This window comes from Atractosteus spatula, chromosome 8 (assembly GCF_055471065.1).
Source record: "Atractosteus spatula isolate fAtrSpa1 chromosome 8, fAtrSpa1.hap1, whole genome shotgun sequence".
Classification (NCBI taxonomy): domain Eukaryota; kingdom Metazoa; phylum Chordata; class Actinopteri; order Semionotiformes; family Lepisosteidae; genus Atractosteus; species Atractosteus spatula.
The window spans coordinates 27,916,580-27,934,979 of NC_142713.1; the positions used below are offsets into that span (position 1 = coordinate 27,916,580).

The window sequence follows — 18,400 nt, forward strand, 5'->3', positions numbered from 1 at the left end:
TGGGCTTTGGAATTGTTTCCAAGATATTTTCAGCCGCTCCTCCGCCCTTCCTCAGTGGCTGAGCTGTGAAGTCTGGCTCTAGCTTTTCGGCATTTTCTTCCTTCTGCTTTTCTCTGCATCCTTGCTTTATGGGTTGGGGCGTTTGTGCCTTGTTGGCTCGGTCTATGCCATTGTTTCCCACGTTCCCAGTCCTTTGTTTTTAAGCACTTTGTTTCTTCGATTTGAAATGAAGCAAAAGGGAGACAGAAGGGATCAGCTAAGCATATCTAAGGCATCCGGACACAATATTGTTTTAGCAGAAATGTTTCTTGTAGTTTTGAGTCTATTCTTTATTGTTATATGCTTATGAAACAGCCAGTTGTGCCTTTGAGTGGCAGTGATTACCCTCATACTCACACAGCCTCGGTCAGGCTCCTCTGACTCATCCATTGAACACTTCATATTTTAAAAGGCTACAAACTCATGAGTGACGTACAGGGGATTCAGCACTGGTAGGAGAGAAGTGGCACTTCCCTCGCTGACATCACTGTCAGCTAGCAGATGTCAGGGAGGCTGATTCACTGATTCACTAGGAGCCTAGAGTATCCTGGCAAATGATCACCAGCCCCCTTAATTGTATAAGCTAGTGGTCCACTTAGCGTTACACATTCACTGATTCTTAATCATATTTTTCTGCTTCATACACCATTGCATCTAAAAAAATGAATTTGATTTGTACACATAAACCCTTTTGCTTATTTAAGAATCAATGGTATCGTGCAAAGGAACAAGTAACAGGTTTAGTCCATGCTGAAAAGAGAAGCAAAGAAACACAACGTTTCGGCTGTGGAGCCTGCTTCAGGTGTCAATGGGTTCATGACATTAAATCTTAACTCCCACAATTATAATTATAACTGAGAAACAAAATTTTCATGGTTCTGTATATTATAGGTCAAGTTGCATTATCTTTTTAAGGTCTGAATTATCAAAGCAAGTACTTCAAGCTGCCCCTCCAAATTATCACCTTTGCTAATCTTAAGCTCAGACAATTTTATTGGTATTTCTTTATAGGAAATGTCCTTGAAAATTCTCACTGCTGACACAAGTATTAGTAAGATTCTAGAAGGTTTAGAAAATGATACGGTTTTGTTGAGGATTTTGTATAGTGATGGCATTAAAAGGGAAACAATGCAAAGCTTCTTGTTGATGCTGTCACTGGAAGCAAAAGGCAAATTGTTCTTTTCTGTTCTCAGACCCAGCTAAAGTGTCAAATTTGAAACTCTTGAACAACGGCAGCCAGGACAGCCTAAAGGCCTCGTGGACAAGAGCTGTGGGAGATGTGGATTCCTACATTGTCACTCTGTCCCGTTCATCCTCCCGACAAGAAGAGAGACAGCTTGCGCCCAGTGTTTCTGAGGCTCTTTTCAAAAGCTTGACCCCCGGTCTGTCGTATACTGTGTCTGTTAGAACCAAAAGTGGGGAATTACAGAATGAAGCACAGGCCACAGGTAGTACAGGTAAGCCTGTTTCTTGTGGACACAGAATATGATTGTCTTGTGCTCTTGTGGGAAGTGTCTAACCATCTGCAATGATGTAATTTAACCTCTAATAGGGAAAGATTAAATTTTGCTTTGATACACTTTTGTTATTTTTGTGATTCAAGCCAGCAATGCAGCCTAGTAGGAATGGTTCTGCTCTTTATTTTTTTCAGTTCCTGGCAAAGTCTCTCAGTTACTGATGGAGGGCCTGGGTAAGGAGAATGTTCTGAGGATGACATGGGCTCCCCCTAGGGGAGAATGGGAGCATTACCGCATTCTCCTTTACAACAACTCCGTTGCAATAGTGAACACAACAGTGGAGAAGGACACAAAGGAGTATACCTTCAGGAAACTGGACCTTATCCCAGGACGCCTGTACAGGGCTGCAGTTATTGTAGAGAGTGGGCAACTAAGCAGTGCTGTCCAATGTGAAGGGAGAACAGGTATGGTGCGAAACATTCTATTGTTGTTTGTAAAAAAAAAATCCAAATTGTCATCTGTGGCATTTTATTTATTCAAGAATACTTTGTATTCATTGAATAAATAATAGTCACATCTTCAAAGATGTGGTCACAAAGAACCTTTAAAGAAAGTCATGGCTGTACCTTCCAATCAGACCCTAACAGCCCTGACCCAGCAAATGAGCAATCACAAGGTACACTTTGCTAAGCAAAGTGTACAGTAGGTCACTAAAACACAATCTCCATCCTGCCCAAAGCAACATGAACCAAACTTCAGAAGCTCTGTCTGGGATATGGACCAGAATGTTATTTAAGTCAGTGAGTTGAAATGTTGGAAAAATAAAAAAATCAGAGAAAACAAAACTAATTACTTGCTGCAATTACTGTACATCATTTGTATTTATAACATTATATCTGTCTATATCCACACTTGCACCTAGGCCATGAAAATAATAAAATAACAATCTTAACAAATCATCTCTTGATCCAATCCTAAACATTTTGTCCCTTTTACATCTATGGAAAGCAATAAATGATGTGTCAGCATACACGTGCCTAAGTCGTTTTCATAAATAGCCTTTTCAAGCTCAGTGTATCGGTTATTTGTCTACAATAAATATAATCTACCAGGGGTTTGTCTTGAATCATATCGAAATCTTTTGAGATTTTCTTCTGTGATTTCTTTACAGTCTTTTCTAATTATCTGTTTTGGTAAACTTGACTATTTTACTACAGTACCTTTACCTGAATATAGACCACTGATATGAGTAAGGAAAAGCAGTGGCCTCAGGGCAGATTCCTGTGGTGCTCCATTAATTACATCACTCCATTCTGAGCCTTCACCCTTCTTCCTGTACTGTTTTCTCTCAAGCTTCTGAATGCCAGCCGCAAAGCAGTTTCTCAGTTTTCTTTCTCCTTGTGACCCAATAAATAATACATACTGTACATATCATCACCTTCCTGAAAATGGGCTCTTTTCAGTATGGTATACTAAAAGCTTTGTGAAAACCTTGAATTGAAATGCAACCTAATGGCAAGTACAGAATGCATGCTCTCTCTCCGAATGAAAAGCAAATTCAAGTCTCCAGAAAATCACAGAGCCAAGTGACTTTTATGAAATTGAGCTGAATTTATTACCCTCCTTCCTCTGTTGCAGCTCCTCTGCCAGTTCAGCAGCTGCATGTTAAGCACACAGACAAGGCCTCTATGACCATCCTGTGGACTGCCCCGTTCTCAGAATGGGATGCCTATGTTGTCCAGCTGAAACACAAGGACCTCCTGGTTGTGAAAACGGAACTGGCAAGGGACCTGAGGGAGTACACATTTAATGATCTGGTTTCGGGGAGACAGTACTCCATCACTGTGATGACCAGAAGTGGGGAACAGAGTACCTCGACCTCAGTGAATGGAAGGACTGGTAGGTTAGGTGTCTGTCTTTGTGCCTCACGTGACTTGTGTTTATTTTTCCTTCTAATGTTTACTTCCTTACTTTAATTTCAGTTCAGGGACTCAACCTGGCTTTTTTTAAATTAAGAAAATATCCTTCTTTCTTCCCTAAATACTATAAATTGGTTTTGTTTTTAAGAAGCAGACATATTCTAGCACGCTCATATACTTCTGTGTCCTGTAGTCCCAGCAGAAGTCACCCAGCTCACGGTCAGAAACCAGGGCAAGACAGACTGCCTGCAGACCACATGGGAGCGTGCTGCTGGGGAAACTGACTCCTACCGCGTGCTCCTCATCCATGACAGCATTGTGATTAAGAATGACAGCGTGCCTGGGGACACCACAGCCTACAGCTTCCACTCCCTTAGACCTGGAGCCCAGTACAGAGTGGTTGTCACCACTGTCAGTGGAGGCTTGTCATCCCGGCAGACTGTAGCCGTCGGACGGACAGGTACAGTAGGAAATCACTGATTCGCAGTTATACTGTACATAAAGACTTGGTGTAAAGACTGTCCAGTTTCCTGCCACATCTGATGGACTTTGTTACAGGACTTTAGTTGCAGTTATGGTAACTACTTGTTATTCCAAAGTCCTTAAAAAATCTTACATGATGAGTACAGAGAGCTAAAAGAGTAACGTTTACGTGTCAAGCCAGGCCTTTCATATCATTGCATATGGTGTCTTGGTCTATATTTTTGGATTTGGTCCATATGTTCTTGATTGGTTCCTAATGTAGCCCTCGTGCTGGGACAGGCGCAATGGTAGAAATGCAAGAAGTCAGAACACAGTTCAGCAATATGAGTTTGAAATTTGCCATTAGTTTTAATTTGGGACAAAAAAGGCCAAATCCAGAGAACACCAAAGAAGACACATAGAGTACAAGGTGCACTCCCCATGCTGCTTTGAGCCAAGTATTTTTATAGTTTTATAGTCCATGTATAGCTCTGTTTATCTTTGTTATTGCCTTGAAAAGTTATTTAGCAATGACCATTGCATATGCATTAGAACTGTACAAGATATTTACACACGACACATTGTCTATTTCTGATAATGTTATCTGTGCCTTTCGGTTGTTTCTGAAGTTACATACAACAGGCATCCGTTTAAAACAGGTCAGGAATGACCTCTGGTCAGGTTTCTACACAATAAATATAATGGCCACAAGTCCCCTGAAACAAACACTTGTCAGACCACCTTGTTATTTGCACTGCGTACACACAGAACCAACCGAGGTGATCTCATTGATGCCATACAGTAGCGGAAGGACTGCTGTTACGTGGCAATTTATGGATAACTTGGGGAACACTGGTGACAGTCAGCTTCTGACAGAGATCAGACTGAAATTTGCAGTGTCTGGACTGTCAGACCCAAAGTAGGCTCTTAATGGCCACCTTTTCTTTTTTTTGAAAATCTTAAGGCAAACGGCATGTTTTGTTTCCAATGTATTTTGTTTTCTCAGTGTGTGTTTGCCATTTCAACAGTTAGTATACCGTACATGAAGGTTCTTGAAAAACATACTGTATATCTCTTGTTCTTTCTTGAACAGCAGAAAGAATGTCTCAAACAAGATTCTTCATTATTGAAGTTGTGTAAAAGACATGATTGTGTTAAAGAATACAGTATGTCAGTTTTTTGAGAGCTGAATGTCCTGTTCAACTGTTGACATTTGCATTATAAAATTCAATTTAAAGTTGTCAAATCCCATCAAACCTTGTAATCACAGTTGTAAGTTTGTAGTTGAAGCCCCTTCTCCTGTCGGCTTTCAGAATTCTGAAAACATTGATTTGTGTCTGTATGAGGGTAGCCTCGGTGAAGATTCCAAGGTGGACATCTTCTTTTTTACCAGTCCTAATAGTGTGAAATCACTTTATTTTACATTGTTAGTATTTATCATTGGTGCTAGGTAGACCCTGTGCGTGACGTCCGTGTCTTTCCCTGTCCCTGTCTCCGTCCAGTGCCTGCGGCAGTGGGTGAGGTGACGGTCAGCAACAACGGCCGGTCGGACTTCCTCAGCGTCTCATGGAGGCCGGCCCCTGGTGAGGCTGACAGCTACGTCGCGACCCTGAGCGACCGGGAGAAGGTCGTCGACACTCGGGTCTTGCCCAAGCAGAGGAACGAATGGGTGTTCAACTCCCTGGTGTCGGGACGCCTCTACAACATCTCCATCACCACGCGCAGCGGAGAGTACGAGAACCACACTGTCGTGCAGGAGCGGACACGTAGGTCATCGAGAACATCCGGCGCTGCAAGCAGGGCTACTTCACATGCCACCCTCACTATCCTCAAGTGGGAGAAGTTCACAACACTGCCTACTTCCTTGCTTTTCATTATAAGTAGCAGGATCAGTAGATCAACTCAGCTGTTGGTTGCACTTGAGTACTGCAAATGAGGATGGGAGGGGGGGGGCTGAAAATGTCTACAAAACCTGTTCATGTAATGGTTTGATTGTTCATGTGATGATTGTTCAGGGTCACTTTTCTGTTTGCAGAGCCCTCTGCTGTTAAGCAGCCTACAGCCATTCACACTGCAACGGATGGCTACTTGAGAGTGTACTGGCAAGATGCAGAGGGAGACTTTGACTACTACCGGGTAGTCATAAAGCACAAAAACGACTTTCAGCAGAATAAGACTGTGCCCAAGTCACAGACCGAATGCGTTTTCAAAACTGTGGTCCCTGGGAGATTATACACTGTAACTGTCAGTACTATAAGTGGAAAATATGAGACAAGTATATCAACAGATGGTAGAACATGTAAGTAAAAACTGTTTTTGGAATCTATTAATCATTACTTCTTTAAACCTCGTGCTATAACGTATAACATCCATGTACTGTGTTCTCTATGATCTAGGAATATTCTGATTTAAAACGATCTTGCTGATGGCAGATCTTTGAAGGTGTTTTTGATTTGTTTTGCATTCCACGCATGGTGGTAGCAGTAAACAAATAGCTTTCTCTTTTACCGCTTAAACAGATTTCAGAAGTTAATATTTTCGTAGTTGCCAAAGATATGACGATATGTTAAGGTCTTCATTATCTGCTGTAAATGCATAGGCACAAAAAGCTGGTCTTGCCTCTCACTAAAAATTCTTTTTAACACTAGTTCTCACTTGAATCTGCTGAAAGGACAGAAAAGTGTCCTCTAAGTGTTGTGTTGTCCCCATTCTTGAGGTGTCTGTGGTCTGTGCTGGCTAAGTTGTAAGTAATATATCCACTGTGTTCCTATAATCCTGTAGTCCCTGCAGCTGTGAAGAATCTGGCTCTGGCAGACCGTAGCACAGAGTTCCTGCGTGTGACCTGGTCCCCGGCACTGGGAGATGTGGATCATTACGTGATCGAGCTCCTCTTCAATGACATGAAAGTCTTCCCTCCCATCACCCTTAGCAACACTGCACAGGAGTACAACTTCACCTCTCTCACCCAGGGCCGCCTCTACAAGATTGTTGTGTCCACATTTAGTGGATCTCTCCAACAGATAGGAATTATAGAAGGGAGGACAGGTGAGGGACCACAGCACAATCATTGTTCAATCATGCAGTGTAAAGATACTTTACTGTATCATCTTGTTTTCAAATTACAGTACCTATGTGAAAAGTGATAAGAATTTATCTATCAATAAAACTGAAAAAGAAAAGTCCTCAGGCTTTTTCTTAATTTTTTTTCTCTATAAAGTGTGAATTTACTGAAGCAAGGGGTCTATGTACAGGAATTAATCTCTGTTTAGATAAATTAGATATAGTTTATCGCTGGAATTAATTTAAAGCACTAGGCAGAGTGTAACGGAGAACAGGAATCTGGAGTGTAGTTATCTGAGTAAAACACTAGAGGGCGGCATAGAAACACTCCAGAGACCGAGACAGTGGAGTAGGTCAGGGTTCACTTTCCTCACGAGAGTAACTGAGAACCAGTGACCAGCAAGTCACTGAGCGACTTCACACTATAAAAGAGACTAGCTCAGAGAGCACTGCAGATTTAATACCGGTCCCTGGCCAAACAGGACCAGCCAGTGCTATTGCGGTTACACAGTATGAACAGGAAAAGTAGAATGCTAGGGGTTGATGACCATCAGGTAGTAAAGGCGTAAAACATCAAGGTTGGTCTGACCTCAGCTGATTACTCTGTTTATTTAAAAAATAAGATTTTATGAAGAAATGCTAAGAAATGCTGTAATTTCTTCTTTTCAGTGCCTAGTAAAGTGAAGAACATTCATGTCACCAACAATGGTAAAACGGACAGCCTAAAGATCAACTGGTCACCTGGCGGAGGGGATGTAGACAGCTACTCTGTGTATATCTCCCTGGAGAGCCGCTTGCTGAGTACATCCTCCGTCCCCAAGCATGTGTATGAGCACAGCTTCCAGAACCTGCAAGCAGGCCAGCAGTACATCATCACAGTACAGTCTATCAGCGGCTCCTTTCACAACAACAATACAGCCATTGGGCGCACTGGTGAGTACTCTCTGACTAAAACCTGACCAATTTCTGAAGACTGTTTTTCAAACTCTGCTTGAAAGCAAATGACCGTATTTTTATTTGATTTTTTCTTTAATTTAAATCCCATTCATTCGAAACCTTAATTACCACATGCTAAAATCATGAGTGTTTAATAGAGTAACATTGTCATTGTCAATTTAGCAATCCATATTTAATTAACAGCCTTGTTAAAGACAGAGGTCTCATACCTGTGTCTTAGTCTAGTCTATAGTATGTCCTAGAGTATTTTGTTGTAGAAACAATTTTGCACAATTTAAATAAAGTAAAAATTATAGTGGCTTTTAAAAAAAAGTTTAATAAAAATAAAGAAGTAACAGTTTTGTAAGTTGGACTTGAAAGCTATCTCATGACACTCTCATCTGCAGCAAGGCTAGCTGACCCTGGTCATTGCTAGAATGGATGATGTCTAATGAAAACCTGCTTGCTTCTTTTTTTTTGGTTTTGTTGCTGGGACAGTAGGCAGCACTGGACCTGAATTTCCAAACCAATGCTTTTCAAACCAGTGAGGTGCCTCCTCAGATGAGACATTATACCAAAGTCCTGACTATTTTAGCATTAAAGATCCCATGGAACTGTTTTTAACAGTAGAAGTGTTAACCCCAATGAACTGGCTAACATACACAAGTTGACCTACAGTACTTCAGTTCAGATGTTAAAGTAATAATCTGATCTTGGGCAGTCATGTGTCACCATGTGCACTGTACTTCAGTGTTGGGTGTAGTGGATCCTCTTCTACAAGTGAAATGCTCGGGATGTTTCTGGGATGCAAAGCGCTTTACAAAAGTTCTGTGGGTTTTTTTGTCTTGCTCCAGTCCCAGCATCTGTGACAGCTCTGCATGCAGATAACAAGTACACCACGAGCAGCCTGGTGGTGAGCTGGCAGCCGGCTCGAGGGACAGCAGAGGGGTACGCCCTGCAGCTCCTCACTGAGCAGGGCACCCTGGTCGCTAACAAGTCCAAGCTGGCCAACGACACTCGGCACAGGTTTGATGACCTGACGCCTGGGAAGAAGTACCGCATTCAGATTTTCACTGTCAGTGGAGGGATCTACAGCAGGAGCACTTCCGAAGAAGCAAGAACATGTAATAAAATATTGCTGTGTATTAACATGCAACTTAATACCTCTCTAGGGCATTTAAAAAAATGGATTCCTTTAAGCTGCCATATTCCCCAATGTATAGCTATGCTCTTCTTTCATAGGTTTAAGTGTAGTTTGGGAATAGGTGGGAATAATTTTACTTTACTCTAAGTGTAAGAAATTATGCTTCTGTCAATTTATTATTTAATACAGAACAGTAGTAAGGTATTGTTACAGGCTAAAGAAAAAAACATCTCAAAACTATGTGGAGTTATAGCATAGCCGTGCCCTTTTTCTTTTAAGAGTCATACTGTAAGTCCCTCAGACTGCTTTTCCACAGCTGTCCTCCCTTCAAGTTCATTCATCCATCAGTTTGTGTACCTCTGTCTCTCTTACGGTCTGGGGCTCTTCCACAGAACCCTGGTGTGCACGTCTCTAGCCTCTGCAGCTGCCTCACACAGATTAAAGAGAGCGCTGGTTTCTATAAAGAGGACTGCATCAGCCATGATGGCCTTAATCCCTCACAGCTGTGTCCTCCTCAGACGCCCATGAACTGACAGCTTGCGTATTTTTAAGGTCTATACTGAAGTTGGAAGAAAGTGTTTTTAATATACAGTATGTAACCCTTTTCATGTTTGTTTGTATTTCAGTTCCTGCAGCTGTCAGTAATTTAACAGTCAAAGGCAACACAACTCAAAGCTTGTCCTTCGGCTGGACTACTTCTGAGGGAGAGTTTGAGGCTTACGATATATTCTTGTACAATCCTGATGAAACTCTTCATGACCGTCAGTCCGGGAAAGTCGCCCAGAAGGAGTGTACTTTCAAGGGGCTGGAGGCAGGCAGGATGTATAAAATGGTCATCCTGACACGCAGCGGGGAGCTGACCAATCACTCCTCTATTCACGCTAGAACAGGTAAGACGGGTCCCAATGTTTTTTTTCTGGAATTTTCACAGGACAGCAGTTCCTTTCTGCAGATATTATCAGATGCAATTATGTGGTTACCTATTCTGTTTCTTTAATAGGAAATGGATGGAATGGTGTGCAATGTGAGCAAAACTCCTTTTCTAAGCATATTTAATCACAAGCATCACATGGTCCAAGAGTCTCCAGTGCTGGTCCTGCAGGGCCTGTGTGTCTGCAGGTTTTCAGTCTGCCCTAGCCCTTAACAAGTGAAACCAGCTAACTGGACCAATTGAGCAACTTCTCCCTGATGTTCAGGTGCTTCTGCTTTAAAAAGACCTCGAAAACCAGCAGACACACTGGCTCTCCAGGATCAGGAGGGTCTCCTGACATAATGTCTTCAGTAGTTGGCGTCTGCAACGCACCGTGTCTTTTGCAAATTCTCTGACATCCAGCATTAAAGCCCTCCATATCTTCTGTCCACATTCACCTTGGCTCTGCCTTGTGTTCCCCCTTCAGCCTTGCCTTCATAGGCATTCAGAAATTCCTCTCCCCTTGCTCTGTTTGGAGTGTCTTGCTATTTCTCTTCTCCAGGTTATCTTCTTTCACGCAAGTCTTCCCAACACTTCTTCATTACTCATCTTTCAAGAGACGAAAACCAACCCCACCGTCGCATATGAAAACCTGTGATTTTTCCAAATCGGTCTTGTTTAAAACTTTTCATCAGCAGTGTCTACAGCCTTAGCAGATTATGTGCCTTGGTGTCATCTCGCGGTTCCCAAATTGCTTTTCAAAAAGTAAATGAAGGCTGCCCGCTGATACCTTCATCTTCAAATACTTTAAGTCAGAACACATCAAATAAATTCACCTACTGGTCTCAGCCATTTTGCACCTGGGGAGATAAAAGACATGCTGAGCCCCTTTAACCCCCTCTGAACAAAAACAGATTTTGATTTCAGGTAATTAACTCAGTAGAGTGATGATGTTCTTCATTAAAACTAAAGTGTGTAATTATCATTTTGTCATTAGTATTTCTTAGCACCTGGGACAATCAAGCAGTAAATCATTACCAAGGCAACAGGATGTTATTTTTATCATTCATTTTCACATATTAAATTGCATTATTGGTTTAACTGAAGAAACGGTAACTTTACTGCTAAATGAGTACAATCAAAATGCAAATGGGTGTGTTGTGAATCACCATATATATTTGTTTTAACATTGTTTAAAAGTTACTTGTTGGGCTACTATCTGATAACATGCAACTTGTTTTGGGTGAAAAAGCCTTTGACAGGAGTAGCGATGATACATTTCTACTTGTTGCAGCCATGATGTATAAAAATTATAAGAAATCAGGGCAGCTTTAAATGGTAAGATTGATGATCTAGAAAGTAACATTATTAGGCAAAGTGAAATCATTCTTTGCATAACTGCAGGTATTTAGTTATGCTTTAATACTAGCATTTCATGAATTTCATTAAATATTAAATCAATACTTGTAAAGTCAGTTCAAGTAAAATCTAATAAGCTTGCATTATACACTGGTATGTTAATTGGTATTTGGATACATTATTTTGTCTGCAAACTATAATACAGCTTGCTGTCAAGAAGTGCTTGAACATTCTTATTATATTTAATGCTAACGCGAGTAATTATTTACAGTTGTCTGTTTTTGGCATTGTCAGTCCTGCTGCTGGTGCCTTTCTTGGTTCTCAGTCTCGGTACATGGTGTTGTGGGTTAGCGCAGGAGTAGACACAATAGCTGTTGTTTTGCAGTTCCAGCCCCAGTGACTGCTCTGAAGGCCCAAAACAAGAACAGGACAGACAGCCTGTCATTCACCTGGGAGAAGGCCGCAGGAGACCTCTCTGGCTACGAGGTGTCTCTGTACAATCCCGACGGCTCCCTGAAAGCCACACTGCCGGGGAGGGCCGACCTGCGAGAGTGCCTGTTCCAGGGGCTCGTCCCAGGGAGGCTGTACAGGGTCACTGTGGCAACCAAGAGTGGAGACCTCTCCAACACAGCCGCCACAGAGGGCAGGACAGGTAGGGGCCATTCACGGATTTTAACTGGCTGATTGGTGTTTATACAACGTTTATGGCCACCGCTAGAAATACACATTCTCAAGTCCATCCGTTTTTCTCTCCTTTATATGGGTTTGCCCCCCAAAAACAGCTAAACAGAAGTTTCCTACGCTCCTGCGTAGGAAAAGACCGTAGAGCCAGACAGTCTAAGTTAGACAAATGTACCAGATGGAAATGCCATTTTGGTGCCTTCTCTTTGGATATACAGTATTTTATTGACTAGAACATTGCACTGCCAATAAATTAATATTATATTTCTGTGACCTCGGAATCGATGCTGTACAGTAATTTTATAAAATAACAGGAATTCTTTTCGTGTGCCTGTGTGACAGCCCCACAGCCCCCCACCTCTGTGGCGTTTGGCAGCATCACCAACACGTCCCTTGAAATCACCTGGACAGCCCCAGCTGCCACGGACTACGATGACTTCGACCTACAGTGGGTGCCCCGGGACCCCCTCTCGGTGATCAACCCCTACCACCACGGACAGTCGGGGACCCGGATACTGAAGGAGTTATACCCAGGCCGCCTGTACAGCTTCAGTGTCCGCACAGTCAGTGGCAACAGAAGCAACCTGAAGGCCTACAGCCAGCCCATCTACACAACCATCAGAACAAGTATGTCGTGCTTTAGTGTGTGAGTTTTTCTCAGGAGACCTGCTCAGCTCAGTAAAGAGTGCTGGAGATTTAAGGAGGAGTTTTATTTTTTAAACAAGAGACTTTGTCAGGCATTACTCTTTATCTAAGTAGATGAAATTTTGCTAGCCTTGACCATAAAGAATGCTTATGAAACCTGTATCAAATAATCTATTTCATTTACTGTAGATTCTGATATACACTATTCACAGCAGTAAACTGTAACTTCAAAACTATAAAACTTTAAGTAGTGAAATTCACCACTAGTAAGAATAAGAGGAATAGCAAACAGTGTTTGAAGTTGGCAGAAAAATTTAAAAAACCCTAGCAGATAACATTTAAAGTGCAAAGACAAGTGCAAAGTGGTCAAATAGCCAACTCTCATTTCTAGTTTTTATGGTCTTATGTAACTAATTTTACAGAATGAAGAGATGCAGGAACAGATGACATAACTGAGATAAACAGCACTTGTGTTTTTATTGTTTTATTTTTGACAAAAGTCATCCAGTTTTACCCAGAACTTGGTACACATCAGCCACCAGAGGGCAGCACATGATTAAAAGAGCAACAAGAGGAGTCGGGGAGGTTTAGGGAAGTAAGGGGCTGGGGGTTGGTGATTCAGAGTCCTAGAAATTCCAGAGAAATGCAAGAAAGAAGTATGTCAGTATGAAGTATGCCATGAAGTATTGCCAGGGACAATTTAATGAACTAAAAAATGACATTGACAAGATTTTGCCATAGGTTTGCTTTCAAACACTTTAAACTACACTGAAAAAATAAATCTAACCCAAGTGTAATAGCTAACAAAATCCACATATATGATTTTTGAGGTGAAAAACTCTTAACTCAAAAGAAATAAGTGACTACAAATGCCCAAAGATAAAAACTCACTTTCCCACTGGGGCAGTTTCACCTTTAACATTAAATCTAGCCTGTGCAATGCACTAAGCACCAAAATAAACAAATCACTTCATTTATTCTTAGACTAATGAAGTGCATGGAGTTTTTGATGTTGATCAAACATTTTTAGCATCATTTTGATTCATTCTGATAAGCTCATTAGTGAGAGACGTGACTGGGCACAGGTGACGAAGTTATTGAACCCGTTGAACGTCAAGAGACCTTTTCTTGATGCCACTGGTATGCTGGAGGCTTGATTAAGCCAGCATGCTTTCCTACCTGGCAAGCTGTTACAGCCAGATCTGGTTTGTCAATGACAGGACACAATCTGTCAGAGTGCCAGTCAGTATTATCATCGTCATCATACTCCATCTTTACGATTATATCCGCAATGCCCTTTCCGCTGCATCATTGGGCAGAGCGGTGGCACTGTGGCTAAGGATCTGGGCTTGTGGCTGGAAGGTTGCCGGTTCAAATCCCACGGCCAGCAGAGGAATCCTACTCCGTTGGGCCCCTGAGCAAGGCCCTTAACCCCAGCTGCTCCAGGGGTGCTGTATAAATGGCTGACCCTGCACTCTGACCCCAAGCTTCTCTCTCCCCGTCTGTGTGCCTGTGTGTCTCATGGAGAGCAAGCTGGGGTATGCAAAAAGACAAATTCCTAATGCAAGAAATTGTATAGGGCTAATAAAGGGATCTGATCTGAGACACCTGATCACAAACGATGGCAGCCTGACTACATGGGCTTACCTTAATCAAGGCCTCGGACCTCACTCGCTGTCCTTTCTATGCCATTATCCTAACAACAACATCCTAGCTTGACAACTCACATCTTCATGCCACTTGTGTAACAGTGGCTCACTTCTTGGGAGAAGTGACCAGGACAGTCATCCACACCTTGGATAGGCTACGGGCCAGTTCTGAGAGTGGCAGCAACCTCTAGCCTTTCCTCAAAACAAAGGCCACATCCTGGGTGGGTTGCCAGTCTATCATTATCGTTTGCAGCATTTCAGTTTCAACATTTCCATTGTGGATAGAGCAGGAAACCATATTAAAATTTTTGTGAATCTGCTTAGACCTCTGATTCGCGCTGGTAGAATTTGAGTTTCACTACAGTTCCCATCTGTTTGTAATTTTTTTTTTCTCGCGGAATCTGCTGGTATTCGTAATCAGCCTCTCACTGTGATTAAAAGTGGCACTAACCTAGGCTTCTTGCAGAGTGCATTACTAAAAACATGGTGACGCTAAATTCTTGTACTTCTATTGTATTATCCATGCAAAGATCTTAGAGTGGTTTAATTTGCAGTGCAGGAATTCTGAAGAGATTTTTTGAGGAAGCAACTTCATCTAATGAAGCTTTTGTTGTAAATGTTCGCTAATTCAACTTCATACGTGTGCTTGAATGTTGTTTTTGTAACGTTAATGTCTTTTCTGGCTCTGCTTATCTTGTAGTTGATTATGATATGCTTTAATTACACTACAATGCATTTCTTTAGACATAAATACATAAAACGTAAAATGTATAATGACTTTCTTTAAACACTAACTGAATGCATCATACTGGTTCTCACACTAACCCTATGATGTGCAGCTACAGTACTTCTTTTCTTTATTTTTTGTTGTTTCTTAAATATGTCTGCAAAACAGTGTGCCTTATGTCTGTGCCATATAGACCCAACAAGGCTGTTTTAACAACACTTAAAATTAAAGATATTGTAAATATTTTTCTCTAATTGGTGATGACAGTTCTTACTTGGTAATATGGGTAGTTGTTTACTGTTCATCACTCTGCTGTACAACAAATATGATGAGTTGTGATTAAAGTATTATACAAATGTTATCTGAGACCAGCTTGTGAAATGATACCCAGTCAGGCTGAATGTGTTTTCTCTGCTATACAGTATATCAAGTGCCAACAAGCAAAAACCTTGCAGAAAACCTTTCTTCAGTGCATTTCTTCAATCATTTCTTAATCAGACTAGTAATTTGTCATAGAACAATGTACTAGTAACCTGTTATAAAGAATATTATCATTTCATTTTCCTCAGGATGGTTTGCAGAGAAGTGATTTTTCCCCAAATCCTGCTTAACTTTGTCATAAGCTTAATATTCTGGGTATTTAACTAGACAACGTGTCCATGCTGACTCTTATATATCAGTGTACCCTATGTTCATACTTAGCTCATCCTCTGTTGTTGTTCCTCACTGAAGCTCTTTCAGTCTTGACCTATTCAGTAGATCATTGCCTTCCTCCCTGGGATACTACAGATGGGCACTTGCGGTCAGCATACTGTATGTGTGAAAACCAATTTTCCTGGAATATGCAGTCCAAGAGTATAAAAGAACACATTCTGTCATTTGCAGCAAAATGTGCAATTTGGTAATTTTAGAATCTCGGGAGTTGATCTTTCTGTTTCTAAGAACTTAATTTGCAACAAGTAACATGACATTTAGGATACGAAAAGGAAGATGTGAGCCAAATGGAAACTTACAGGAGGTATTCTGCACTGTAATCTTGCACTGGAACTGTGGCTTTTATTTAGTACAAATTATTTCAAACCTCCCAGAACCATTTTTTTTTATTTCATTTGTTTGATGTATGCAGTTAATATTCAATTGGAGGTTATTTTTAAGGAGGTCTTAAATATTTTCAGACTGTTTATCATGCAATATAAATACTATGGATGTTCATTCTTTGATCTCAAAATGTTGTTTGCATGGGCATTTTTTTATTACAACCTGATATTGGGAGAGGTTTCTGCTACACTGCGCTGAACACATTGCCTTTTAGCAATCATTTCACAGAAATCGATCTTGATAGGACTCTCCAGCCAGCCTTTTCCTTTTGTCTGTCACTTAGTATTGATCATAAGTCTGCTTCTGATTTAACATTAATTACTTATGGTCTTGCTTATTGTATATAACCCTTTGAGCAACGGACATACTGTTGGGGTTGTGAGATTCTTGCATTTTCACTTCGAAACTCAAACTGTTCCCACTGCTGCTTTTCATTTGCGGGCATCAGGTGTCAGACATGAATATAAAACGTCAACCACTGTCTTTTGGAATAAAAAATACAGGAGTACTCGGACACGGAGTCATTTGTGTCTCTGTGACTTTTAAACATGTCACGCAATTCAAATTATGAACAAAAGCTGTCCGAATTCATGGATTCACGTACTGTAGCCCTTTAGGTATCCCCTGCATTGATGGGTCTGTCCAACTCTGTTTTCAGAGCCTGAGAGAATTCAGCACCTCCACTGTTGGCCGCAGAATTCAACGGCCATCTCCTGTTCTTGGAGCCCCCCGGCCTCAGACTACGACAGCTACACCATCGAATGCTACCACCAGGACCCCCGGCACTTGGTGTACTCCCAGCGTACGGGCAAGGACACACAGCTCTACAGCATCGTCAAGCTGGAGCCCCACAAGCGCTACAGTGTCTCCGTCAAGGTCATCTCGGACACCATGACCAGCGAGGCGGCCGAGGACAGCGTGATCACCATGATCGACCGTGAGTAGAGCAGAGAAGAGATCCTGAAAACAAAAATGTACTTCCACTTCAGCTCTTTGAAAAGAGACCGTGTCTCTTTTAAATCACGAACACTGGGCAAAGGCGAAATTCCTGAAACCTGCTTAGGCACCGAAGCACAAAAGGCTAGGAACTGTGGGTAAGAGCATGACGTAAGCATGGGTATATTGAGTACACATTGTATTAAGAGGGTATATACAGTAATGGGTATAATAATTACACATTATATTAAGAGAGTACGTTGTGGGTACTGTATATTAGATACACATTATATTCAGAGGCTATATGGTGGATGTATTAAGTACACATTGTATTAAGAGGGTATGTGGTGGGTATATTAACTACACATTATCTTAAGTGGATTTATAGTGAGTATATTAAGTGCAGGAGGATACTGTATATAGTGGGCACACTTGGCATGTGTACACTATAGTAGTTCAAGTAGGTAGGTAGATGCATCAGCATGCATAGGCTGCAAAGTAACAAGTAAAGGTTTATTTCATGCTGAAAAGAGAAGAAAAGAAACACAATGTTTCAGCTGTGGAGCCTTCTTTGGGTGTAAGATTCCACAGCCGAAACGTTGCGTTTGTTTTCTCTTTTCAGCATGGAATAAACCTTTCCTTGTTCTTTTGCATGTGTACTTCATATACTCTGCCTTAGTATGAATATGCTGCAGTGGTCTGGTTTTGCAGGCTTTTTTGACCCATCTGTCAGAGCCTCCAAGTTTTCACTAATATACAGTATTTTGTGAACCAAATTCTGAGAAAGTATATTTTAAAGATCTAAGATTAGTAAAGGGCGCATAGACAGCTTCAAGGCGGAAGCCCAGTGAAGTGTTAATAAAACACAGCAACTGAAAATAAATAATAGGATAGCATCTAATTTTAAAGGAATTATAGCCAGAAAAATTAAATGTACAGTAGTAAAGCTTTTCATATAAACACTGTACTGCTCTGTACTGCCTGACTAATGTGCCTGACTGGCTGACCTTATAATTGCACCTTTTATACTGAAAATAAATGGCCTTTTGTATTATTTCTTTAGCCCCAGTCCTATTAGCTGGAATATTCCACCTCATGGAAACAGTCCCTTGCAGTGTGTCCTGCTTCTAGCAAAACCTGGAGGTCAAGACATTTTGGAATAAAACAATTAGAATAAGTGTTATAGAGCAATGTTGTGTATGGCTGTAGGCCTACCAGGATAGAAGTAATGATTGTAATATCCCCCTGTGTTTCTGAAATGGGTAGCAATTATGGCCATTGATAAATATTTTCTATAAGGAGGCTGTGCTGTGCAGACAAATGGGACATACCCAAGCTCCACGTTATTGCAGACCATTTGTCTAATCATAGCAGGTTG

The 18,400-nt window shown here is 41.3% G+C and overlaps 1 protein-coding gene across 2 annotated transcripts in view; it reads left to right on the top strand.

The window, feature by feature from the left end:
* The window catches only part of LOC148829347 (receptor-type tyrosine-protein phosphatase beta-like), a 59,210-nt gene that overhangs the window by 17,903 nt on the left and 22,907 nt on the right, over nucleotides 1-18,400 (top strand). For both annotated transcript variants that reach the window (XM_088923621.1, XM_088923620.1), the window contains 13 exons: nucleotides 1,233-1,496; nucleotides 1,691-1,960; nucleotides 3,135-3,395; nucleotides 3,609-3,875; nucleotides 5,380-5,643; nucleotides 5,913-6,176; nucleotides 6,659-6,922; nucleotides 7,607-7,870; nucleotides 8,728-8,997; nucleotides 9,644-9,907; nucleotides 11,672-11,938; nucleotides 12,310-12,594; nucleotides 16,745-17,023. In XM_088923621.1, the coding sequence (XP_088779747.1) occupies nucleotides 1,233-1,496; nucleotides 1,691-1,960; nucleotides 3,135-3,395; nucleotides 3,609-3,875; nucleotides 5,380-5,643; nucleotides 5,913-6,176; nucleotides 6,659-6,922; nucleotides 7,607-7,870; nucleotides 8,728-8,997; nucleotides 9,644-9,907; nucleotides 11,672-11,938; nucleotides 12,310-12,594; nucleotides 16,745-17,023 (3,483 nt within the window). The remainder of the gene's footprint in view (nucleotides 1-1,232; nucleotides 1,497-1,690; nucleotides 1,961-3,134; nucleotides 3,396-3,608; nucleotides 3,876-5,379; nucleotides 5,644-5,912; nucleotides 6,177-6,658; nucleotides 6,923-7,606; nucleotides 7,871-8,727; nucleotides 8,998-9,643; nucleotides 9,908-11,671; nucleotides 11,939-12,309; nucleotides 12,595-16,744; nucleotides 17,024-18,400) is intronic.